Raw genomic sequence first — 27,722 nt, 5'->3', positions numbered from 1 at the left:
ATTTCTTAAAGTTCTCTCTTTCTCTTATATTTAATATAACCACACTACAGATGGACAAGCGCATGTTTTTATGCGTTGTCGTTAGCAACAACGACGGTAACAGCATCGCGTGTCCGCTTGCTTATGTTCCACATTAACCTTTCACAATAAAGCTCAAGATCCTGTTGACTTTTCAAAATAAACTGAATCACGTGAAAGAGCAGATTATTTACGGATGAGAATTTAAAAAGAGCCGCCAGGTGCTAAAAAATAAACCTTAGACTCAAACGTTAGAACAGGCTTTTCCCCGCAGCACGCCGTGTAATAAATACTCACAAAGAAAACGGCGGCCGTTACAACTTATGTCTAAAAATGTATCGTTTCATGCATCGGTTAAAACACTCGACTCAGGGTACATGACGCGCAGCTGGAAACACTTCCCGCAAGACGAGCTGCCCGAGATTCACAGAATTTACAGAAAATGTCACATTTTTGTGATTTATATCGTTATCGGGACGATAGAATTCTTATATCGGGATATGAGATTTTGGTCCTATCGCACAGCCCTACAAGATACTATCAAATAATATATCCAAAACTCATATAAATAATAAAAAACAAGCTTCTTTTTTCTTTAATATGAAACTTTCCATAAACCTTTACAACATTTAGGATTTACCCAGTGGTTAGCCTGTGGCTTTTTTACAGACACTCCACTTAAAGCTCACTTCTTGTGGTGATTGTGATTCAGGAACTGTGAAACTTGGGGCATGTAAATCCCTGAACGTAGAATGTAAATGTTGGATGGCGGAGTCTGAACACATTGCATTTTCTGAGCGTATGGGAGTCTGGGTTTTTTTTTTTGGTTTTTTTTTGCTCCTTTCTCCCTCTCACAAGTACATGATTATACTAAGCTTGTGTTTGAAGACTTGGCTGAAAAACAATCTGGCCACAAGCTATTATAAACTACATGGGATTTTGGCAGCCAGTGGAATGGAGACTGAAAAGCAGAGAGGCAACAGTGAAAGGAAACCCTTTTGCACCTCTTTCAACTTGTTCTACTCTGCGTGGCTTTGTGCCAGGTCCCAGTCAGCTGCAATGTTTACCCAAGTGCCTTGACACAGTGGTCCAGTTAGCACTTTTAGCCCCCTGACTCTAGCCTGGAGCTGAGCCAAACCAGTAGCACGAGACAGCCAAGAAAGCCAAAAACAATAGACAACTCTCACCCTTCACCTCATCACAGCCTCTGCCTTTCTACAAGGTGCAAAAAAGAGACCATATCTTTTGACTCCATCTGCAATTTACCATTTGGAGGATGTTGTGGCTACAACACAGACAGCCTCATAAATGTCACGCTGCTTTATGTTCCTCCCATGACAAGGTCTATACCTTAATTGCATTATGTTTCTGAAACACCTGCTGTTGGTGATTTTGGCAGGGCTGGGATATTTTTAGGTTATCAGTATCAAGATAATAATCCCATAATCCAATCTGGACTACAACACTAAAACCTTCAACGAAGTTAGTTAAGAAAGTGTATGGATGTGAAAATAATTTAAGCATTTCTGTGCATTTCCATCCGCTATTGCGAACACACAGAAGAAAAAAAAATCTGCCATTTAGCTTCCTTATTCAAAGAATGATGTAAAAAAAAAAAAAGAGCCACTAGACAATGAAAAACGACTAAAGCCAATTTCCAATTCAAATAATTCCAAGTAATTTTCTCACAAACACTATTTCAATTTGTCTGACTGAGCTCATTTGAGAATAGAGCTCCTCATAGAACTCCCTGACAGCACCCTTGAAAAAGGTTCACCCTGAGCGAGGACACAATCGAGGCAGACAATGTTTTCATTACATGCTTATTTTATTCTTTTTGCATCTCTTGCAAAAAGACTAACATTTGTTTATACGTCTCAATGCAAAGTATTCACATCAAGATTCAAAGATATGTAAAAAGGATGGGACAAAATATCTATACGACAAAAATATCACTTCACGTTCTCTTTTATTCGAACATGCTGGTGCTCCAACAAATTCCACCCACCAGTTTGACTTACCAGAGTCACTGCTTAATGACTCCTTGTGGTATAGCTCCCTTAATTATTAAGAACCAATGGTAATTAGCTGCCAGTGACGGAGAAACCACCTTAGGAAAATGGCGGACAGTGGGGGAAAGCTAATGTGAGAGCTACTAAACTAACACTGGTTAGATGTGAGTTGCTTTACAGACTTTGTGCTAGCAAAAAAGCAGCTATAACATTGTTTTGTTTTTACATGTCACATAAAGCACATCATTCATTAAAATGTAATTAATTTTATGAAATCAAGATAGACAAATAAGAGCATACACATCACGGGGACAACATGACCTCACATAGTGTGCCAAGAGTCACTGCACGAGTGTTAACAGTAACAGATTCACACGTGCACTGTACATACTGTTATATGGTGCCAACCTATATAAAACTCAAGGAGACTTCTCTCCAAGGTGTCATATGACCTTGCCTCTGTTTCCCCCCAGCTGCCAAAGTTGAGGCCGGGTGTCTCTCCGTTTTAATTTGGCTATTAGGGCTGGGCCATATTATACCGTTCACGGTAATACCGGTATAATGTTAGGCAACGATAGGAAAATGAAATATCGCGATAGAATGGGAGTAAAACGCGCGTGCGCAGTGCCTTTGTTTTCATACGCACATGGCCGATTGTTGAGTGAAACAGATGAACCAGAATTGGTTTGTAAAAATGGTGCAACTTCCGTGATGTGGAACTGGTTTGGTGTTTGTCCATCAGATACACAACAAAGCACATTTTTTTGCAGAACATGCAAGCGGCCGTTGTTATTGTCGTATTTGTCGGACTAAGATGCTCTTAAACCTGGGAGTAATCTGGGTCCTAAACTCCGTATGCTTCAGGTCAAACAACACTGCAGCATCACTTAGAGTTAAGAACTGTCTAAATTCTTTCATCTTTAATAAAACGATCAGCATTGCTGCTTTACCAGGTGTAACTATGAAGTTTAACTTCCAGGCATCCATGAAAACAAAAGTTATTACATTTAACGGAGTTAGAAGTTAGCAGGAAGCTAGCGGAAGTTAGCTCGCTAGTTTCGCTAGTTACCCAAGCATGATATTGCATGTTCTGACTGAGAGATTTCTGAAAAAAATCAAACGTACAGCTCTGCTATCACTTCCAACATAAATGAAGACGGGAAACTAAACAGCAGTGACGTTTGTAGGGTTACTGAAGTTGGGCTAGCTGGTATATAATGATGTGCTACGTGATCGCTAGCGACACAGCTATGTTAGCATAACATAAACAGTGAAGCTGGAGGACAAACACTAACACTTTTCCACTTATAAAAGTTAACGTGAAGGTTCTTCATGGTTAGAGACAAATGCAATCGCATGGCAGGATGCTGTAAACGGACCAAACTTCAGTCAGGAGAACAACTGAGATAATCCATCCACAATACGAGGTTAGTCATTAATATACTGCAGCAACATGGGAATAGAGCAGCTGCCAGAGAATTCAACATTAATGAATCAATGGTACAGAAGTGGAGGAAGCAAGAAGAATGAGTTTAATAAAGTTTGATTTATCTGACTGCTTTGTTTCGCTTAATGTGCCTTATAATCCCGTGCACCTTATGGTCCGAAAAATGCGTACTGCACACTGCAGTTTAATGTTGCAAAGCACCTCTTTTTAACTTCAGTGGATATTATACATGGTTATGCTCAGGATATGTCAGCCCATTTCTACTGGAAATGCCTTTTGGTTAAACTTTCAGCAAGGAATTTGCATTTGCACTGTTACATTTTTATAAAGCTTTAATGTACATAAAAACCAGCTTCTTGTTTAAGTGAAAATAAATGGAAGGTTGTCTTTTTGCGCTAGTAATGTTGTGGAGTTGTATTTTGTCTCGCATCAATTATATCGTCGGTTATATCGTTATCGCAAATTTTCAAATATATATCGTGATAAATATTTTTGGCCATATCGCCCTGCTCTATTGGCTATTCCTCTTTCTATGTTTGCCGTCATTAAAGAGCAGGTGTTGAGATATGTTCAGTAGAAGTGCTTGTAAAAAACAAAAAGAACCAGAGATGGTGTGCGAAGGGTGGGGGCTTGTGGTTTTACTACAAACCGATCAAATTACAGCATACATCAGTAACTCCAGTTCCATTAGAAGCAAGAAAGTCAATCCTCCAGGGTCAATTTAAGAGTGTAATAACCCCAACGGATATGCGCAATCTGCATTTAAATGAGACAATTTTTGTTATTCAATTCAATTAAACAGAAAGGAAAACTGTGGCCATCACTGCCAGACAAGATGGGTCTTTTTAAATGTCATTTGCATGATGTTGCAGAAGCAATCCATCAAACTGTCTGAGTGCCTGTCAGGTGGCACTGGAAATCTCTTCACGCCCACACTTTTCCAAAGTCAACTTCACTGACTGTGTCGCCTATTATCTGTAACTTTCCAACCCTGACAAACTGACATTCAGGCCACGAGGGGCCAGCTGATTAGAGGTGAGAAAGAAGGCAGACGTTGTAGCTCTCTTTCAAGCTTTGTTTTTTTTCTTCATTAGACACTATTTATGGCACTTTACAGTCTAAGAATGGCAGTATTGTCTCCTCTATCTGAATGTATTTATGTGCTGCACATCACTACAGATGTCTCCCTGTTTGAAATTGATGTAACAAGACATCATGTCCGGTAAACAGGTATACTGTATACACGACCATTACTATACAATAATCTTTTTTTCATCCCTTCTTATCTGCTAGGCTCAAATAAAGTATTAGATTAATATCTGACTTATGTGTAAGCCGGTGTAGTTTGATCTAAATCACAGTGAAAACAGGAAAACATATACAAGCTTCAATAGTCCATAAATGGATGTAAAGCACTCTTACACACAACCACCTATTACAGCTGTTGCCACTGATACCATGGCTCGTATCTGTAATAACTCAAACTATTATTTAAACTTCAAAAATGATAATAAATGACAACATGTCTGTGAAGGTTCTCAGTCATCCAGGTCACCGTAGTCTAAGGAGCTTGGAAAGAAAAGCGTCTGGACTTCTTTAAGTTGCTTGAAGATGTTTCACCTCTCATCCGAGAAGCTTCTTCAGTTCTAAGGGTCAAATGGTGGAGAGTCCCAGATTTAAACCCAGTGGGAGTATCCCCTCAAAAGATAAATGATAACATTTTTATCTTCTGAATGTGCAAAGACATTTTTTAAAATGTAACTTTTTACAGGCAAATGCCTGCTGTGCCCAGCATGTGAAACACTACTATAAGATTAACTATAAGTGTTATAGTTTTGAGCGTGGATGGCAGACTCAAGACTGGTAGTTAGTGCTGCGTTTAACCAAGCCACACTGTGACAGAGGTGACTGGTTTCACTATGAGAAGCTTCCTCCTGCCTGTCAGCAGCAGATGTGCCCTTTGGGACTCAGACAAATAAAAAACTGTCTCTGCCTGGACTACTGTGTCCTCCCATCCAGCTCCTCCCATTCAGGGCCTTTGGCTTTCTTTCTTTTACAGCCCCTGTGACACTGAGCAAAATGAATAGAAAGATCACCAATCAGAGGCACGATTACAACATGGGCATGCACCCACCCACCCCCATCAAACCCCCTCAATGGGAGCCCCCAGTGGGAATGTTCACTGTTTGAAGAGTTAACTCTTTAATTCTGTCTGGAATGTTTCCTCTGGGTGGGGCAGTTTAGTGTGCTGAGCCAGACCACTAAACCCTCTTCTAGTTCCATAGCATCTCCTCCCCCTTTCCCTCCCCCTTCATCTCCCTACTAAATTCAATACCTCTATTTCAGATGGGGGGGGGGGGGGGGGGGGGGGGGGGGGGGTCTTTTGCACTTAACTGTTAAGAGGAGCTCTGCACAAAATGAGGCTTGTTTTATAACCAGGGCAATTACACTTTACACACTGATTCAGAGATTCGAATGAGAAAACATTCTCAACTAGATGTTTGATAAGCTGGCTGCTTTTATCAGAAAAAAAGAGAATAATGTATTTTATTGCTTAAAGTTTGAGCAAACAGTTGCACTACAGCACTGAGATTATCTAAAAATTATTAGAATTAATTCACTTAATAATGTGCTTTTTATTCTTTTGATTTCCTCATATGTATCAATTTAAGACAACGGGCAGATGAAATGAAGTTAGATGTTCTGATGTTACTTCTACAATATTTCGACTAGCAAATGGGGGTGAAAAACACAATTATGCGTCACCTTTATTTGTTTCCATCCTGACACAAATTAGAGTGGAGCCATAGCCAGTGACCAACATTAAGCTACATTAAGAGCAGCATCAATCAGACATTAAAGATGGAAACACAAGGCTAAAAGCCCAGACATCTCCATCCAATCCAGCCAGCTTACATCTGGCCTTAATGAGGTAAACCAAAGTTCACTCAGCACTGAACCACGGATATAAGACAACCTCACTGTGTTATAAAAGATCTGTTTAAAGATCCCCAAACAAAGTGTGGGAAATGAGTTTTAAGAGTTAAGTGCTTGAGGAACAAACCCGAACATGTTTATGGGAACTTAAACAGTAAACAGTTTAAGATTCACATTCATTATTATGCTGCTGTGGCTGATTTTATGTATGACATGAAGACATATAGAAAGAAAGGGACTCACACTAATGCGCTAAAAACACAGCTGAAATATGACCTTTTTAGCCAGTCTAATCTGAAATCAATGTGGCAGATTTAGAAATTAGGTAAAATCGTTTTAATGTCCAAAGCAGTCATTATCTACATGACAAAAAAGCTGAAAAGGTTTTTAAAAAGAATTGTGCTCAGAAGAAAGACTGAACAAGAAATATACTTGACCATCGATATTAGAGAAACACACAGACACACAAAATCTAAACTGAAATCTGTAGGACTCCACAGAAGTATAGATCATAATAAAAGCATAAGCTCCAGTGGGGGAAAAGAAATGCTTTTCAAACCTTATTTTAGGTTTTAGGCACCAAACCTTTTAAGCATGTTATCAAATCTGGCAGATAAACTGCATATACATGCAGTTTGGTTGTCAGTGTGAAACTGAAATTACAGCCAGTTGAGATAATCCGCAACTGACTGTAATCCCAAAATGACTGCCCAAAAGGAACTAAAGATGCTGAGTGGCATCTAGAAGGACTTTGATTCGAGTGCAAATCAGTAAAGCGTGTAACAAAGAAACTGTGGAATTTACTTTGCCACAAACAAAAAGAAGTAGATAGAATTTTTACTTGCAAAAGTGCTACACATATGCAAGATTAAAAAAAGGCAAGGCAAGGCAAGTTTATTTGTATAGCACAATTCAACAACAAGGTGATTCAAAGTGCTTTACAGAGACATTAGAAACAAGAACAAATAAAAAGCATGATTTAAAATTGATTAAAACAAGCAAATAAACTAACTAACTAATTAACAAACAAACAAACAAACAAACAAACAAACAAACAAACAAACAAAACAAAACAGTATATAAAATCAAAACAGATAAAATCAGAACAGTAGATAAAATCAGTAGTTAAAAGAACCAAACGAACATATCCCACCTACACTGTGCTAAATGACAAGTACGAAATTTAGAAATGCCTATTGGGCTGTCAAAGAGGATTTTTTCACCGTTTTTCAATTTATTAATTAATTGAAAATGCAAGCAGTTGTTAGGACTTACACCAATAAGTGAACGGTCAGGGTTGAGGCTTTCAATTCCTTGTGTGGCTCAACAGCATGGCAGAAATGATGCAGTTCTCACGCATTACCGTGCAGCTTCTTCTTCTGAACAAGCACTGCAGCATGTTTTAAAGGAACTCAGCCTTCCTCATTATGTCTCATCTGAATGACCTCCATTTGCAGGCAGTTTGTGGAAGCAGAGGTCAGACAGCAATTCCAGCCTCATAAAATCAACATAACAGGAATTCCAGTAAACAAAATAATACACAGTACTTTTAAAACCCACTGACAGTTATGGCATATGGGAAAACAACATAACACTGAGAAAGCACAAACAAGGTCAGACTGGCATATATGGCAGTGAGGCCTCCTTTCTCCCACTTCAACATAAGACACGGAGAAACAGCTGTATGCGCCCAACAAAAACAGCAACCTGCTGGTAAAGTCTCCGCAAACCTGTCAAAATTCTAACTAAAAGTCAGTTTGCTAAATACAATGTCCTGCTCATCTATCATAAATGAGGGGAAAATTCGGGCAAACACTCCAACCTCTTAAAGCTCATTCACAATCCTTATTGATCTCCTTGCTGCAGCTGTGTAGCTCCCCACTTCCTGGCTGATGTTGCTGGGGCGACAGCTAAATTATGCAACAGCGCTGCCTCAACAGAAGTAGTAAATAGCAAAAAGAGGGCTTAAGAGTGATAGCGATGCCAGGGCTTATTCATAACCATTGGCCAGACATCGGATTCAAGTTGGTCCGGTTGGCTGCATATTTTCTTTAATCCCTTCTAGGTGTAGTTTTACGTCTTCTCCACAACTGCATACCTTATGTAAACAATCTTGGCATAACTGAGTTGGTCATTAAATCCATCTGTGGCATGATCATCACTTTTACTGAAATTGCTGCAATATATAAAGGACAGAAGATTTGGTAAGTGGACTTGTTCTTATATAGTGTGTTTCTACTCTACTGTAGCACTCTGTGGTGTAGTGCTCTATCGCAAATGCTTAATTCACCCATTCATACACATTTTTCTATGCCACACGCCAATGAATGCATGGGAGAGCAACGTGGGGTTCAGTATCTTCCTCAGGGATACTTTGGCATGCAGACTGAAGCAGCCAAGGATTAAACCACCAACCTTGTAATTGGTTGATAATCTGCTCTACCTCTACCTTCATGCCAGATTCCCTTTCTGACACAAACCCAAATAGGATTTTTGTCTCCGACTAGAACTGAACCAGTGATCTTCTGAATAGACGTCCATAAAGGCAGCAGTGACATTACTGGCTACACTGTTATCATTATGAGAACGTCAGATAAAATGATTGTTCAATTATGGCTGACAAGCCAGCCATGGCAGATCAACTTAAATAAAACACCCAACTCCAGTCATCAGGTAATCAATCAGTGCATCTCTACCACTTCCCTGTGTTACGCATCCTTCATCCAACTCGAACACCTATTCTGCCTTTTTTCTGTTCTGACTGGGCCTCATTTGTTGCACTGACTTACTTAAGCCTGAAATGCTAAGGCAAGTAGGTTTTCAGCATCTCCATAACAAAAGGTCATCCAGTCTAAGCAAATAAAATTACAAATCTAATCAGGCTGCAAAGGGTAATTACTCAGGTACCATGTAAATCAACTGCATGCAAATGTATTACCATGCAAAACTATAATCTAAATGTCCTGTGCTAATATTCATCGCCATTAGTTTATGTGACACAAGGAAGATTGAACCAAACCGTTTTGCTCTCAATAGTCTACAACGACATAGGTCACATACATAAAACTCAAAACCTCAAATAAAATCTGGATGTAAACTGGTAAACTCTTAAACCTAAAACAAGGCTACTGCTTCTACAGACACAACACCCAACATGTTAAACATCCAGCTAATCCAACCAAAGCAATATCGCTGCCAATAGAGTTGGACATAGTACACAATCTGCAGGCACAATTAAAACAATTAGTCACAGACTGATTATGGCAAGAAGAGGAGGACATTGGATATGTGTGTGTTTGTGACAGGAGAGGTGGGGCGGGTGGGGGCTGGATTACAGAGGTCATGTAGCCTCTGTCCAAAGGCCAGAGCGCTGGGGCCGGTCGGTTATCCGGTCCAGCTCTCTCACCACGCGACGCCTTTGTCCATCTCCTTGTTTGACAATTATTTACTCTGCTGTTTAGGATGGGGCTGAGGTCACCATACATACATCACTGACAAGAAAACACTGGCTACCATGTCTGTCCACTCAGTCTGACCTGTATAGTCCATCAACATTTGTGTGCGGTCAAAAAAAACTAAAACAAATAACCCTTCATATCTATATGTTACATATATACACTGATTGTTCATCATCATATCTGACACACTCTACCTATTGTTTAGAGATCATTACAATCAACACTTTTATTTCAGTAAACTGTTGGTGAACTAGCACATGAGTATTATTATTTTATTCATATGTCATTAATATGTCATGTGCTGAATGAAATCCAGAGTCTCTCTCTGAATGTGGTTTGCTATGATTCAAGAAGCATGGCAGATATCATACAAAGAGTTCTTTGGATAAAAGCCTTGGTCCAATCTGACCGTTTACATGAAATTTAAATGTTAATGTAAATGGTCTTCCATCCAACTGGCTCTTTAGCTGTCGTCTCATCTTTCCTCTGTCACTGCTTTTAGAACATAATAAATGTGCTCCCCCCATTATTATAGCGGGTTGGTATTTGCGGCATCCGCCAGGCTTGTCTCTGGCCTCTAGAAGACAATGACATCAAAAAAAAAAAAAGAAAGAAAGAAAAAGGAAAGAAAAAAAACTGTTCTGCCTCTACTGCCCCCCCTCCCCCTACAGCGGTGCAACCTGAAACTGCCTGAAGAGATGAGCCGTCATTAAATACTGCAGAGCTGACATAATGACAGGAAAGATAAAAGGGAGGAAACAAAAAAAAAAAAAAAAAAAAGGCCAGACCAATTCTCGTCCCATAATGCCTCCCCCAACCCCCTGGCTCAGCCTTCACTCTATAATAAAAGACACCAGGCCACAGATAGGACACTGGTCAGCAACAACTTTGCTGCTATGATCTTCAGCTCTAACAACGCCGAGACAAAGCCTGCTCATCCCTGCAAATAATACTCATCCACTCATTCTGACACCTTGACATCTGGAACTAAAACACATCCCACACAATGCAGGAAAGCCCAATTTTATACATATATTCAGAAACAGAAACTATATAGTCATCATTTGTCACATGTTTGATTTGTCACATGACAATCAAACTTTGATATGCCTGTTAGTCACGTCCAGAAATAGTCGTTTAATTTAATTTAATAAAATATAGAATCTAATGAACACTTCTAACTGTTCAGATTAATGCAGCACTTGATGCCAGAGGCATATTCTGAAACAAGCTCATACCTGCTTATCTTAGCAGATTAGCTTGCAAATTAAGCAAAGATTCTCCTAGTGACTAATTTGTTAATGAAATGCGAGTAGAAAGTTTTACAAATTGGCAAGTCTAAAATCAAAAACACTAAGAAAACCTTTGAAAATTTGAAAAAACACAATTTTTAAGAATAGACGTTAAAGGTCTTTCGTAGAAATACTCTAGTATTTAAAAGACTTTTGAAGCTGCTAAAACATTTTAAATGCTGCTGACTTAGCCCCATGTGTAACAGCGTAGTTTGCCGAGAGTGGCTAATGCTAGTTTTGCTATACCAGTAGCTTTTAAAAAAAATAAAAATAAAAATAAAAAAACTTCACATGCTTGTCCAGAGTTGATGTTGACAAAGTCTACATATAACGATTAGTTTTCTAAAATAACTGCACGAGAAGTGCAACTGTTTGCGGGGCCGTTCAACTGTGTTATTTTAACTTTGCTTGCTTACAAATTTCCATTGTCACCTCCAGGGGATGAAATCTCAGACCCAACAGTTAACTGCCTTTGTATATTAATGAAGTAAAAACAGTTTTTACCAACTTTTTAAAAAATTGATCTAGTTGACTAATTGCACACATACCTGGTTTCATTCAGAGTAGAATCAATGAGAGTGTCTGTAAGGGTAAAATTATCCTGATAAGAACAGGAACAGGAGTGTGTTTCTATGTACAGATTCTGTATATGACTATGCAGAATCTATAGGCAATGGGCATAAGAAAAAAAACAGGCTTTCTGGTTTTCTTTCATAATGAAAGTATCACTGACCAATCACATTTGAGCGAGCATATGGCTCGATGCACACAAGCGGTCCATGGGAAGAGCAAGAGAGGAAGACATTGTCCAATCTGAAAACAATCAGCTATTAGCTTCTTGGAAATGTACCCCTTAGCCCGGATACCAGAACAATGGCCATTAAACCCACAGGCTACCTTCATCTGATGACAGTCAATGGTGTCTCATGCTGGCATGACATGGAAATTAACCCGAAAGAAAATAAGGCTGCTGGTGTTGACACTGCCAATGACATCTACTGCCAAGTTTTGCACATTTCAGCAGCACTTAAAATAATAAATATTGAAGAACATAAGAAAGACAGTTTCATTTATTCTCCATTTAAACAGTCCCAGCAGCATCCCTTTGATAAAGTGTGAAGATTCATGTGAAGCCGGTGACTTTAGCAAATGAACAATATAAAGAACGTTGTGCCTCCTTCCACAACATGTATATACTGGCTTCTCTCACCATCTCACGCTGTGGCACTTCTACGTGTCACTACCAAATGTACACGCTCTAAAGCTAAATTTGGAAATGTGAACTAGAGAAGCACCATGCAAAGACATTTACCTTTAAATAGACAGTAATAAAATCCCGACACATGATAGTCCAGCACCCTCAGCCCACTGATAGAGCACATATATATTTGCGACACTGCCAACTACTGCACAGCTAAGGCTTTTTATATCACCCGCAGCCTGCTGCGCTCTCTTTAACCTGCCATGATGCTAAAACATGCAGCTCGGCTTGGTTCCCAGTTGGCATTCCAGAGTTCAGTAAGACTGTGCTGAGGCAATATTTACTTTCAAGTGAAAGTAGCCTACACTTGGCACAGAGCCCTGACTCTTGGGGAGGCGAGAGTGGGGTGTGACAGACTGCTTCTGCTGTGTACTACATCCAACCTTTCCACCCACCCGAAATCCTCCAACTGACCCAGCAAACCACCCACAGCCTTACAGCAGCTATGTCTCGCCTGACTCCACTACCTGGATCAGAGCCAAACCAGAGCCCAAGCAAAGCGCCAAGAGGGACACAGAGTGAGAGAGGCATACAAAATGAGAGCGCGTGGGGAGAGAACTAGTGAGCGTGAAAACATTGCGCCTTGGCCTGGCCCTCTGCCAGCAGTCACTTAGTAGTTTTTTTTTTTTTTTTGCCACAAAAGCCAATCGGCGGTCAAACCTCCGCAGAGATTTGAAGGGACTCACAAAGATACTCCTGGAGCGGTTCAAGCCACAGTTAAGATTAAGTTGTCTCTCACGGCAGGGGGCTGGACTTAGAATACAAACAAGACCCTAAATGGAAAACTGACAAGCAGTATAAGGACATACTCATTGGGATCTCAGTAAACTATAGTGACAATTTAAATTATAAAAAAAACAAAACAAAAAAAAATTCTGCCTTGATTTGCAATATTTAAGGAAAGATGGACAATTTTAAATTCTGAAGTTTTATACTCATATTTGAATGAGATAACTGTGAAAGGACATAATAGGATCAGATGGATTACAAAGGAAATCCTGTGGAAAGAAGGGCAACAACTGGCAAGATACTAACCTGTCTAAAGTGGTCATCAAAGCCCCAGTCAGCTTGTCCATTAGGAGAAGTAGCAGAGTGTGCCCCTGCAGGAGACAGGCCCTCGTCAGGTTCCTGCTTCACTCTAACAGGTGGGGAAGCAGCCCTCTGGGGAGCCGATGCAGAGTAACTGCCAAATGGACGGGCTGGGATTCGCGAGGCATTCTGCTGTAAAGCAAGGGTTTGCTTGCGGAGGAACTCCAGACCACTGGCGCTTCCCTCATCATCATCGCTGCCCTCATCCCCTTCCATCATCTCATTGTCATCGTCCTCATCTCCAGAATCCCGACCTCTGTCCTCGTCGTCCTCTCTGTCTGAGTCTACACTGCTCTGATTGGACACCCGGGGAGGCAATCCACCACCAGCGATGCCTCCAGGCAGGCCTTTCCCCATGAAGCTGGCTCCAGAAGCCCGGGCAGCTGCTAAGATGGCCTGTTGGGCAGCAACCTGCTGAGCGTACATGATGTGGGCTTCTCGTATCTTTCTCTCCTTGCGCTCCATTTCTAATCGTGCCTGCTGCTGGCGCTGGAGCTGCTCCATCACTGCTTCGAGTTTCATTCCTCCTGCGGAGGTGCTTGGAGGAAAGGCCACACCAGGCTCCTGAGACATTCCGGGCTGTGAGAGGAAGAGAGGAGTCATGGATGACTTACTGTATACTGAAACCTAATTACTCCTGAAAGCTACAGTGGAGCCAACGAAGCCCGATTTAAACATTAACTCAAACAAATTTGGATAATTCACCCACATGATTTTCCTCAGATTAAAGAAGTAAAACGCTTGTGTACTTTTAAACCTACAATATCCCAACAACAAATTTAAATTATTTTAAGCTAAATAAAGAAATTGAAAAAAAATTACAAAAATCTCGCTGGTAACTGGAGCTCTTAAAACCTGAGCATGAATAAAAGCAGAAAAAAAATACTAGACTAGAAAGTAGCCAAATCAAACTTTTACACAAAGGACTAATCTACATAAAGAGTTTGGAAAGTTAACATTACAGTAACCAGCCACAGAAAAATCTCTGTTAAGATTAGAGGAAATAATTCAAATGCAGTAACCCACCCTGAGTTTTGCTAAGCTCTTAAGGAAGTATTGCAATAATTTGTCAAAACGACAACGCAGTAAGAGGTGTGTATTAGTAAGAAAGTTAAACGGATATTCATGTATCTACAATCATAAAAGTAGTTATCCCGATAAACTAGATTAACTACTAGTTTAACTAAACTAGATAAACAACCATCAAAGTGAAAAAAAGAGAAGAAAAAAAAACTGGCAAAACACATTTTCCGCGTTTATATAGTGAGGTGCCACAACCTCAAACCTGGATACGATTTCAGGATACTCCCAACAAATGCAAAATATGCAACAACGCTTTAGGGAAAAATGAATAAAGTCATTACAGTGTTGTCGAAAAACTATCAAATGAATAAATAAAAGTAACCTACCAAAAGTCAGATTACCCCTAAAAAGTTTTTTTCTTTGAATTTTACAACGTTGAACGAGCCAATGGCGTAAAATTAAAAAAAACAATCGGAGCGTTTTCAGCTCGCTGCCGTTTAGGAAAGTGCAAAAGGGCGAGAAGCAGAACCCCGACTCACCATTTGTGCCTTACTACTGCTTGAATTGTCCACCATCCCTCCTTCCTTGGCGTTTTCCTCCCTTCTTCTTTTGGCAGTCGTTCAAACACTTGTAAACACACGCACACACGCGCGCGCGCGCACGGGGGGGTTGGGGGAGAGAGACTCCGAGCGTACACCGCAGATTCCGACTGATCCGCCGGCAGAAAGCCGCTGAACGCTGTTTTTCTGGGTGACCTCTTCAAATGCGTGTGCGTCTCTTTCTTTCTTTTTTTTTGCCCCGTGATTTTCGGGGTTTTCTTCTTTAATAAAAAAGTGCACCGACTGGAAAACGGCCAGATCTCATATCTCGGAAAGCGCTGAGGTAACTCCCAGTCGGTTTTTTTCCTCGCCTTCAATTGACACCCCCAGCATGGCGCACTACAGCGTTAGGCCCGCCCAGCGACAGCAACAAGTATCAGCCCTTTTCAGTTCACCACTTTTATTAAGCTCTTTTACCTGTAATGTGTTAATTCCGATTCTTCGCATAAGATCAACTAAAAACTCGAACCAAATTGGTATATTTTCAGAAGGTATTGAACTGATTTTAAAGTGCCAAATGCAGGCACAATATATGAAAATGTAAGCACAAGTTACAAATGGATAGTTTTAAAGCTTGAAATTGATCTTTCTGCACATGGATATTGGTCTCTCAATAGGTAGACGGTTAGTAAGTTTAAAGAAAACAACCTGTTCTATTAATTTTTAAAATGAAACATGAACCATTATTAAGCAAGGTTTAAAATAATTCTACAAAAAGTTAATGGGACAGGGCTGTGCTGAGGTTGAAGCGCAGCATAATCATTAAATTGCAGTGTGGCTCCCTGCTACCCCCTTGAGGAAACCACAGACAGTGTATGGTTCATGCTGCTTAGCTCGTAAACTGATCCGAGGCCATTACAGTTAACTAAAACTAAACTAAGAACTAAAACGTGTTGGGGAAAATTTTATAGTAAACTGAAATTTAAAAAAAATAGACTTTATATAAAGTAACCAAAAACTATATATAAACAATATTACTTTTATTCTTTATCATTTTGGTCACAAGGCTTTGGTGCTTATGTGTTTTGAAACTGAGATATGTAGATGGCTGTTGGTTCGGTGTTTGTGTTGTACATTAATTCCTCTGAACCCTGACGAATACCCACTTCTTTAACTTTCAAAAAACTTTCTTTCCATGGTAGTCCCTTAGACGAAAATGACCTAGGTGATTGAGAACCCACACAGAAGTTCAGTGAATTTCAGTGTGGTACTGTGACAGGATGCCACTTGTGCAGCAAGTCCAGTTGTGAAATTTTCTCACTACTAAATATTTACCCTACTACTACAGTAGCAGGGTCAGCGGACTTTTGCTACAGACCTCTAAACTTCATGTGCCCTTCAGATTAGCTCAAGAACAGTGTGTAGAGAGCTTAATGAAATAGGTTTTTGTAGCTGAACAACTGCATTTAAACCTCACACCACCAAAAAATCAGGTGCAGTTATGTAAAGCACGCCACCACCGGACTCTAGAGCAGTCGAAACCTGTTCTCTAGACAGAAAATCATCTGGAAATCCAAAGAATGACTCTGGGTTTGGTGGTTGGCAGGAGAACGGTACTTGTGTGACTTCACTGTGCAAAATGTAAAGTTTGGTGGAGTGGGGATTATTGTATGGTGTTGATTTGAAAGAGTTTGGCTCACCCCCTTAGTTCCAGTGAAATGAACTGTTGATACTATAGCATTCCAAGGCATTTTGGACAATTTCCTTCCTGTTCCAACATGACTACACACCAGTGCACAAAGCAAGGTCCATAAAGACATGGATGAGCGAGTTTGGTGTGGAAGAACTTAACTGGCCGACACAGAGTGCTGATAGAAGTGCCGATAGAACACCTCTGGGATGAATCGGATTGAAGACTACGAGCCGGGCGTTCTTGCCCAACATCAGTGTCTGATCTTACAAATGCGGTTCTGGAAGAATGGACAAAAATTCCCATAAACACTCTCCTAAAACTTGTGGAAAGCTTTCTAGAAGAGTTGAAGCTGTTATAGTTGCACAGGGTGGGCTGATAACCATATTAAAGAGTGCTAAACGCTGTGTCTCTGGCCCAACATACATTTCATTATTCTGAAAACAGTGAATTATGTTTGCATCATGCAGTAGAAATTTGTATGTGCTGGATCCCCTTGTGCTTTGTGTCTTTCCTTTGTCTCTTGTGAAGATAGCTGAGGCCTGTTTGAGTCTTGAGGTCCTGCTGACCGTTCAGTTTCATTTGTAAAGCTTTGTCAGACATAGATTGTCTTCACTTTAGATTCACACAAAATGCTTTACTAACGACTAGTAGCTGTTTTAATTATTCATGAATTACAATGTAGTACAAGTATTTATAAAACATTTGTTTGTGCTTGATGTAATTGATGTAACTGTATTTAGAAATTGTTAATCCGTCATTTATAAAATATAAAAATGCTGTCGTTGAACACGTTATAGGTGAGCTTGTTAAGGAACAGTAAAGCATTTATATCAGTGTTTATAAACGACATACTAAGAAGAAGTAATACTTTGATGATGAAATACATATTAACTAACATCTTGCAAAGGCTTAATAGTGTGTGATTATTATAATGTGTTTCCATAAAACTTGCCAACAAAAATCAAATTGAAGTGAGAAAATGCAGCCTGGAAAGTAATGAAAACAAAAGTGCTGAATGAAAGTAAAAACGAGTGAAAACTACAACAACTGCAGTAGTCAGCCGTGTCAGTGAAGACACAGATAGGTGCAGTCTGTAATACTGAATATCTCCTGACAGCAGTGGTTCTGAAACTGTGAGGGGTTGGGTGGGTCCCCACTGGTGGGGCACAGACAAGTTGGAGAAAAATATGAAGTGAAACTAATATAAATAAGGATGGGGAGGGCTGTTAGGGGGGGAAAAAACAAATTAGGCTATTGATGCTGTTGTGCTGATTATTATTAAAGTAACATCTAAGGTGGATTTTTTTTTTTTTTTTTTTAATTACTGATTGATGAAAAATGTGATCAAAATGTGCGCGTCCTCTGAGATGTTCCAGGTGTCACTGACAGTTTCAGGTGTGTTTGCAGTTTTTTTACCTAAAAGAAATGGCAGCAAAACACAGAAGAACTATGTGCTATTCTGGTGAATGTTCTGCTATGAAACGTAACATTCATGTAAATGTAAATGTAACTAAACACTAAAAGAAAGAGCAAAATGTATTCTGATAGAGCAACAATGGTTCAGTAGCATAAAATCTTTGAGGGACATGACAAAAGGTTGTTCTACAAATTCCCCAAATCTTATTTTGACTGAGAGTCTGTGGGATGTCCAATCCATAAAGGTCCAGGACTCAAAAAAAATCCAGGATTTAAAGCTGCAAATGTCTACGTGCCTGATATTACAGGAAACCTTGAGAAGTTTTAAAGAGTTCATGAGTTTTAATATCTTGAAAATCCACATAGTAGCAGGCAAGTGGTTACTACCCATTTACCAAAGAACAACTAATAATAGCTAATCAAAAATAAGACACATAAGCATAATCAACTGATTTTTATTTTTTAATGTAAACCAATTAACAATACAATTCAAATAAAAAGATTAGCATTTACCATCATAAAAAAAACAACCTGTTATTGCATTTTGCACGCAACAACACTATCTCATCACAGGGATGTACACCATACAGATTGTCCCAATAGTTGCATAGTACAGGTGAGTCAAGTGTACTTGCTACTGACCACTGGTGTTAAGTGCAAAATTGTATGTACATAAGAACGTGCAGAGCCAGGGCCGGCGTCAATACACTATAAATTCAGCTGGTCCATTATAAAGCATTTAGTTCACACCTGTATCGAGTAACTCACACTTAAGTGTTATAGTAGAATCAGCTTTTATTCCTTAAACAACCACATTACAACCAAGTAGTGCTGGGAGGAGATGGTGTGCGTGACAAATACTAGTAAGGTAAGATTTTCTAACACCTTACAGTGCAAAGGTGTAAGGGGAAAAAAGGAACTGATTCCAACTTTGTAAAGTACAAACCAAGGTTCCTACTTTGTCATTGCACAAAATGTCACTTTTCCAGTCCTCAATTTGTTATGTTGATCAAGTGGTATGCTATATCATTTATTCACACCACTGAGAGTTAACATCACAGCAAAGGAAGTAACAGAGTGGCCAGTATCTCAGTAAAAATAGCAGCCACATGTCCTCCCTGCACTTGACTCGTTGTGCAGTTTCCTAATTTCTATTTCGTAAATGTAAGTGGAAAACCAAATCATTTCTATTTATGATCATACACCCACCCATCCATCCATCACTCACGCATGCACACACATACACACAAATAAATCTCCTGAGAAGTGATCACTACCACTTACTCTGACATTTAACATCTTTTCCTTTTACTACGGTTTCAAACAGTTAACAGTAAAATATCACCCAGGCTGTAGCATGTCAGTGAACACATACATTTTTAAAAGTGGAAAAAGAAAAATTGTCTTCCAGTTTAATTTTTTTCAGTACATAAGTGCGTCCATTATGTAGGCATCAGCAATACATAACACAGAAAATGAGGCCAACATATAGTATAAGCTTAATAAAATAACATAAGGCTGGACTAAAAGTTTGATTCTAATGGTGATCTGCTGTCATGTTATCGTGTCACAATAGTTAGTGTCTTCAACAAATAATGACAAATATATATATATATAAATAAAATAAAGTAACTCTTAGTTGAATCATACCCTGAATGAGGCTCTAAATCAAAATGCTACATATCCATCTTTGAACACAAAAGTTTTTAACATAAATCCATATTTGAATTTTTCTCAACCACACCATGTTACTTAATGCATATCGAATAAAAAAAACTGAAATGCAAATGTCACATAATGACTTCTATGAAGTCCAAATGTAGTTAAATGTATCAAAGCACTTTATTCCATCTGCTCACAGCTGTGCCTTAAACAGCAGTGTGGCATTTGCCAACTAGAATACTAGTATGCTTCACTTTCTCCTTATCCAGTCCTGTCCAATGACCTTTTTTTTGTTTTGTTTTTTTTAAGGAGATGATGGCTTAGTCCTCCTCGGTTTGTCGCAGTTTTCTCAATTACAACTTGTAAAACGTAGTGACCTTTTATAGTGATTATTTGTGTTATTAATGAGTCCACTCAAAAACTATATCTTTCAGATTGTAAGTAGTTATTTTTGTTGAGACATGACTATTTATGTGGTGGCCATTTCATTTAGGAATAAAACTCAAATGTAATTTTAAAGAAAAAAAAATAGTTAATACTTCAGTGATCTGGGAATGTCATTGATAAAACAAGGTACAATTACTTCATGTAGCTGTTGGTTGATAACTGGGTAATGCAGATTCACCAAAGAGCTGAAACAGTAAGACTGTATAGCATATCTGTATGCATGTCATGCTTAGAGGGTTGCACAAGTAACTGCCTGATTACAAAAGACAGTAACCAGTTCACCCTTGGGTTAACAAGGGCATCATCCTAAATGTTGAATTAATCTGTTAGGAGCAGTAGTGTAGTTAGCATTTCACACAGTCCTATTTTTTTTAAGAAACAAAAGAAAAAAAGAATAAATAAAAAAAAAATAGGTCAAGCTTTGGGGTCACAGTGGATAAGGCTTGTTCTCACGTCCACCTGCATTTTCAAAGGGGGTTGAGCAATCTCAGTGCACGCAGTCCTGCATGAAGAGGTGTTTGGCTTTAGAGCTGGAAGTCCTCTAGCAGTGCAGCAGTGGAGCTGCGTGACAAAGAAGGCGTCAGGCACCAGTCATTAAAGTAAGCTGAAGCAGGAGCCAAGACTTTGTTAGATTTGAGTCACTGCACTGACATCACTGTATGGGGCAGGACGGGCCCTCAGAGCAGCAGCACCCAGAGGAGCCCATGGCTTTGGGTGGAATCAGGTCCAGGTCCTCATCGTCAGGGATCTCATCCAGGCGATAGCCATCCTGAAGCAGCTGCTTGCTCAAATCAGGATGGATCTGGAGAGCAAAGACAGAATATAAGTGAGATGTGATGCAACCAGAATAGTGTAACCACTTAAAAATAATGTTACTTAATGAATTTTTACATGGAAAGTCTGCCCCCCTCAAAATTACATATTTAAAGGCAAGTCTATCAAGGGCTGCTGCACTCTGTGAGAGGCTGTGCTCAAGTAGAACAGTTCATTTATTAAACAGAAGGCATATGATTTGATTCCCTGGCTCTTGATGAGTACCAGTCCATTTAGCACATAGTTTTGTAAGCCAGCTTGGAAGTGTTGTTATGTTATTTTGTTATGTTACTTTATTATATTCGTTTTGGAATGTAAATCTTTAAAAATCAATGCAGCCTTGATCAAACTTAAAACACTAATGTCAGAAACATTGTGGTGACAATGTGGAAGTCATTCAGCTGTAATGTATCCATTATAGCTGACAACCTCTGAAGTCTTCTTTAGCAAACACTTCTGGGACATGTAAAAGGGTCCAAATTCATGATGGGGGTATCTACTTGCATCCTGCATGCTGGACAGTAAACTTGAAAGTGTCTAAAGCTTTTGTCACCAGAAAACCTTCAAAAAACCCACCAACCTCAAGAGGAAGGAACTGGAAGTGAAACATGCCAAGTTATTTCCAGATTTTATGACTCAGTCTCTGCATGTCTTGTTAGAATAGAACAAGACAGTTTGCCACAAGGTACAAACCAAGATAATAATCTTAAATCACGAGACTCAGTGCCTGGGAAAGACAAATAACAGAAGTAAAACTTATCCTTTATTCTCACATTTATTCACAAATGTACTCAGTACATGTCGTTTCTAGCATGCGTACAAATTCAAACAAAAAACAATTTGCTACCAGTTGTGAATGTCTGATGCATTTCTGGTGCAGCTGTAAATGAGCTGCTTGCTGAATGACCTTTGTTGGCATAATAATCATGTGCTTCAGCCAATACCTTTTTGATTAGCCTTATCTCGTGCTTTCTTGCTTTGTGGTAAGTCTCTCTTCTGTATTCATTGAGAGATTTGAATGCTAATGAAGAAAAAAAAATCCCAAGGTTGCATGTAATTTGGTGGTGCAAAGGGTAGTGTGTTCAGTGGTCTCGTTTCAGTGGTGTGTGCTGACAAGTCAATCCAATGTGTTTGTGAAAAAAGCACCAAAGCACCAAGGCAGGGAGCTAAAATTAAAACAAAAATCAAAAAGCCAAATTTGATAAGAACATAAACTATAGTTCAGCATGCTGTGGCTAAAAGTCACCCAACCAGTTTGACACAATGCTAACAGATTCGAAGAGAATCTAAAAAATGTCCTGTGGAAATAACTCACCTCAGCTGAAGAGTATCCAGAGGAATACTGCTCAAAATCAATCTCCTCATCACTGTTAAGACATGAAGGACAGATTCTTCATAACTTAGGAGGCACAATTTTAGAAAGCAAATTGAGAACCCAGTGAAGAAAATTAAGGTTAGACTGAATTACAGAAAATGGGCCTGTTTTAATTTAACAGTTAGGAAAATACTTGTACAGACCAAGTTATTAAACGCTATTCATTATAGTAACTTTACTTATATGCATACATGCTGTTGCCTTTGGACTACATTCGTATATTCTGTGTTACAGTTTATATCAAATTCATTATCGATCGCACATCATGAGTGTACTTTATAATCTGGCTTCTTGGCCTTCATTAGCCCAGAAGCACTGGTATACTTTCTATTTACAAAACTATACTGGACAAATACCCACATCTTATTCTATGTAATCGCTTGTCTTTTACAAACAGCTGCTGTGATTTTACCTCTTCTAGATTCCTCCACTTTTAAGGACCCAAACACCAATCATAATGCACTATATGTTAATGTTTTGAGCTTGCTGGAAGAGTTCAAAACTCCTATAAATAAATATCAAACCTAACAGTGCAACTGTAATTTATGAAGTGTTCTGGTTTGTTTAATATTTGAAATGGTGTGCTTTCTCTTTGACGATTTGAAAAAGACATTGCCTTATGATTTCATATAAACGTAAATTTACACATACATAAATAAATTCAGTCATTTTGATGTGTAAAATTCAACTGTCTACTAAAAGCCTTTTGACTTTTTTTAACAGGTTTACATTTTAGATTGTAGATTGTAGAGTATAGGTTTACAGACACTAACCTGAATTGGTAAGATATGACATATGGTGGGTTAGACATCATGTGGTTATTTAACGTCTAAATGAGTTTAACATCTTGATTCATCTTACATTCTTTGGACAGAGTTAAGTAGGTAAGGATTTGAATGATAACACCAGACCGTTAGTCCTTAGTGTACTACTGTTTTAACCTAATAACATGAATACCAGGTTTGACCATACCTGTCTGAGTCAATTGCAACCAAAGTATCCTCAGCGTGCTGACTCAAAGCAGCATAGCCCTTGTTATATTTCACCATCCTAAAAAACAAACAAACAAACAAACCCAAAAGACAACCAGAAACAACATTAGAATAATAAATCACAGTTCATCTTCATTATGCTGACATCACAAAAAGCTGCTTCCTCTGATATTCTTTTCTTCTGACCTCTTGGCTCCCTGTCTGGGCTGGTGCGTCACTGGAGGCCCCGGTGAGAGAGCTTTCTTCTTCAGCGCTTTCCTCGCCATCTCCCTGTGTTTCTCTTGAGATAACAAAAGACATTTTTGTTAGGGCAGAACTGACCATAGAGGGAGTGGAGAATGAAAGTAAACACTGACAGTTTACACAGGCAGAAAAATTTAACCTATATAACCTATAACCCATTTTCATAACACCTACGAATTTCATAGTGAGTCAGACTAAAAACACTCCTATGCACTTTTAAAAATAAATTGAGATGTATGAACCATTGACTAGAAAAGTTTTGTATCCAATGAAATGTCTAACATCTATTTAGTTAATAAGTAACATGACTTTGGATATAAAGAACATCCCAGGGAGAGGTAGACTGGCAGTGGTTTACCACTCTGTGAAAAACATAAGATGAGAGTCTTATTGTACATTGTACGGGGTATCATTACAAGATTTAGAAAATCCAAAAGAAACTCTGTGCAAGGGACAGGGCCCCAAAAAAAGACTAGGCTAAGATCTTCAGGCCCCTAGGCAGGACTGCATTAAAACAAACAAACAACAACAAAAAAAAAAAAGAAGAGGAAGATATTTTGTGGCTAAGTTAAGCTGAGAGTGCCCAACAGTGTCATATGACTCAGGATTTGTTTTCCTGCTAGGTGCACATTCAACACAATTCATGCACATCAGCATAAATCACCTCATAAAAACAACAATCACAGGAGGACTGGTGACCTACAGACAGAGATAAAATTGACGTGTTTATGCCACCAACTGCTTGAGGTGAGGAAATACTTACGTAGTTTGAGATGGATGGCTGGCGCTCTGGACATGATGTAAGGTCCTCTTTTTTCCACAGGCCTGATGCCGCCATCTATGCTCTTAGGTCTTGTGCCACTACTTGGCCCCTCAAGTTTCAAAAATTGAAAGCACAATCAGTATCTTACTTAATAAATTACTCAATCATCAGCTTCACTGTCAAAATACAATGTACTGTACAATGAAATGAAGTGACTGTCCTTTATATGGTGAAAATCACTGAAAAGATAAAATGGTTTACATGTTACAATAACAGGGTGGAACAAAAGGACAGAACAAGATATACAGCACCGTGTAAAGTCTTGAAACATCACTCATTTTTTTAAAGTATTTTGATTCCAAGAAGCTGTCTTCTAATCTTTTCACATGTCTTGAGCAACAGTTCTCTCAGCTTTTGAAGGTCTTTCAAAGTTTTTCAAAACCACTTCACACAGACTTATGAAACATTCAACCATGAAAAACACTTAACTTAAGGTATAAAATAGTGTTGCATCTACATATAAGAGAAACCATAAGAAAAACCAATTTCTTATCAGTAGCCTGTTACAAAAAACACATTTGTTCAAAAACTCCACTGACTTCACCAACAAGGTCCGCAAACTTGCACTCATTCCAGATTAAACCATAGGGTCCTTTGATGTTGTCTACCTTTTCGTTTGTATACCTACCTACAACCGAGGCATTGGAGACAGTCATTAAATGAGTATAGTAAGAGTAAAGAAAGTTCCTTACACAACAGAACAGGCTTTACAATCAGATTTGCACTGCAGTACACTTTTGCCTTACCACCACATGTATCAAAAACAATTAGAATTGCTACAGACATAAGCACGGATGTACCATGGGCTCCCCCTATAACCCATTGTACATAACCTTTACACAGAGGAAGTGGAAATTAAAGCTTTGGGCTCCTTCAAAGGGATAACACCTAGCCACTGGTACTGATACATGGATGACAACTGGGTCAAAAAACAAGTAGAAGCCTATACCAAACAAATCAACAGTGGATAAAACAAGGTTCACCAGGGAGGATACGAAGCATAATAGGTTATTGTCCCTGGTCTGTGCTGTGATCATTGAGGAGGATAGAAGCCTAAACCTTTAAGTTTACTGGAAACACACACTTTCCACCAGCCACTGGAACACAAACTTGGGATAGCCAACACTCTATAGCACCGACAGAAAGAAAAGTAATATAGGTGTGTAAAGAAAGCTCTTAAAACATGCGGTTATCCCAGTTGGACTTTTGTCAAATCAGCAAAGATGCATATGAATGAATGCCAGTCACCAACCAGGAAGAAAGAATCAAAACTGTAACAGCACTGCTGTATTTTGTGTAGCAGGTTTGTCACAGAAACTCAGGAGGATTTTCTCCCAACATGGCTTCCCAGTGTATTTCAGACCAAGCAACAGCCTTATTTTCATGCACACTTGCACAAGTTTAAAAAAAAAATCACTGCAACTATTTCCCATTTTTGCAGAACAATATACAGAAATGAGAAGCTACCCAAGACAATTGCACAGTACTGTACATCAGTCAAATATTATTGTAATTAATCATCTTTTTAGAAAAATATCCTAGTGCTATTATTTACAAAACAGAAATAGAAACTGAATTAATTAGTTAATATGTTTAATATTGCAACGAATCTCGTTTGGATTAATTTTTGATTTAGCTCCAGCTCCTCCCCAGGGCTGTCTATTACATTGCAGCAGCCAAAGAATATAAGAGAAATTAAAAACTATAGTTTTAGTCCTTTCGATTTGCAAAAACAGCTATACTTCTGATAATTTTTCATTTCACTCACTCTCCATTAATTTCTCCCACACTTATTAAGGTCTATCAACGAAGTCTTGTTCATCCTTATAATGATTTTGAAATGATTTCCCAATTAGCGAAATGTCAAAAATCAAAAGCTAAGCTAGTTAGCTATCCTCCCCCGTTAGCTAGGTTTAGCTGACATTACCGACAAACCCTGCGAATCCTGCTGTGCCTCCAGCAGGGAGTCCTTCTCCGGCTCCTCCAAAATGTCGTTCATCATCTTGGCTTTAGTTGTCACAGTTTACGCCGCAACACACCCATGTTGACAGCTGCCCCATTGGGAAGGGACTTTTAGTCCATAAGCAAACAGGAACTTCTGTTAGCTAGCTGTGCTCTCGCGGGACAGGTTTCATACTACTTCCGGGAATCAGAAACTTCAAAATAAAACCCTGCTCGACTCGAGAATGTTTCCTTAAATGGTTTATAAAATCATGAAGTACGACAAAGCAGCCCGGCCCAGCTTATTAAGAAAATTGCGGATAAATATTAAAGGGGCCTTAAATGTGTCACTAAACTGTCATAATACTAGACTGTCATATTTGCCAATTAATGTTCAAGGTTCACGTGAAACTAAACGAAAGTTTTTTCAAGCAGTTTCAAGCAATGACTTGGTTTCAAGTTACAGTAATACAATAAATACATTAAGCAAAAATGAATAAGATACACGTATCAATTTAAATATATTATTTACGCAAATATATAGTTACAACCAGGATGATTTCTAGCCTCTCATCGCCACCTGATGGGCAAAAATAAGAGCCCAGAGAGAGGTCTAAAACGGTTGTGACCAAGTGAAAAATAAAAAGTCTACATTTGTATTACATATACACCTAAATATCTGGATAGAAATATTTTATTATTAAAAATAACTTTGGAGTTTTAACATCCATCCATCCATCCATCCGCTTCCCCTTTTCAGGGTCGCGGGGGGCGCTGGAGCCTATCCCAGCTGTCATAGGGCGAGAGGCAGGGTACACCCTGGACAGGTCGCCAGTCTGTCGCAGGGCCAACACACAGGGACAGACAACCATTCGCACTCTCATTCACTCGCACATTCACACCTAGTGGCAATTTGGATTATCCGATTAACCTATCCCCACAAGCTGCATGTCTTTGGACGGTGGGAGGAAGCCGGAGTACCCGGAGGGAACCCACGCAAACACGGGGAGAACATGCAAACTCCACACAGAAAGACCCCGGCCTGATGGTGGAATTGAACTCAGGACCTTCTTGCTGTGCGGCAACAGTGCTAACCACCGTGCCACCGTGCTGCGAGTTTTAACATAGCATATCTAAACTAGGTTTCTTTAGAAAGCAAGAGGAGCAAAAGGAAACACTTAAAATTCTTTAACTTGGGAATTACTTTAAAAATTACATTTTCATTAGGGTTTCATCTGTGT

General features: G+C 39.1%; 2 protein-coding genes across 3 annotated transcripts in view; both read right to left on the bottom strand.

Annotated features, from left to right (window-relative positions):
- Window positions 1-15,519, bottom strand: part of LOC146582860 (AT-rich interactive domain-containing protein 3B) — a 59,571-nt gene extending 44,052 nt beyond the window's left edge. Inside the window, exons 1-2 of the mRNA XM_085245699.1 lie at window positions 15,077-15,519; window positions 13,461-14,093 (exon numbers count right to left, since the gene is read on the bottom strand). Coding sequence (XP_085101825.1) covers window positions 13,461-14,093; window positions 15,077-15,112 — 669 coding nt within the window. The 5' untranslated portion in view covers window positions 15,113-15,519. The remainder of the gene's footprint in view (window positions 1-13,460; window positions 14,094-15,076) is intronic.
- Window positions 15,520-18,624: 3,105 nt separating this feature from the next.
- On the bottom strand, window positions 18,625-27,590 carry fam219b (family with sequence similarity 219 member B). 2 transcript variants are annotated; one of them, XM_085245942.1, is made up of 6 exons: window positions 26,468-26,902; window positions 24,481-24,589; window positions 23,661-23,754; window positions 23,455-23,532; window positions 22,423-22,474; window positions 18,625-21,096 (listed from the first exon to the last, which is right to left on the bottom strand). In XM_085245942.1, the coding sequence occupies exons 1-6, from the start codon at window positions 26,540-26,542 to the stop codon at window positions 20,947-20,949; spliced, it is 558 nt and encodes a 185-aa protein (XP_085102068.1). In that variant the 5' UTR covers window positions 26,543-26,902; the 3' UTR covers window positions 18,625-20,946. The 2 variants fall into 2 exon arrangements, with proteins under 2 accessions (XP_085102068.1, XP_085102028.1); XM_085245902.1 differs by having other exon boundaries at window positions 20,954-22,474; window positions 26,468-27,590.
- Window positions 27,591-27,722: the final 132 nt, after the last annotated feature.

Source organism: Mchenga conophoros, linkage group LG1 (assembly GCF_057382185.1).
Source record: "Mchenga conophoros isolate Kocher_MC1m ecotype Shallow Benthic linkage group LG1, M_conophoros_male_GT1.1, whole genome shotgun sequence".
Taxonomy (NCBI): Eukaryota; Metazoa; Chordata; class Actinopteri; order Cichliformes; family Cichlidae; genus Mchenga; species Mchenga conophoros.
Note: the sequence above shows the minus strand (reverse complement) of the source record. Positions and strands in the feature narration are given on the sequence as shown.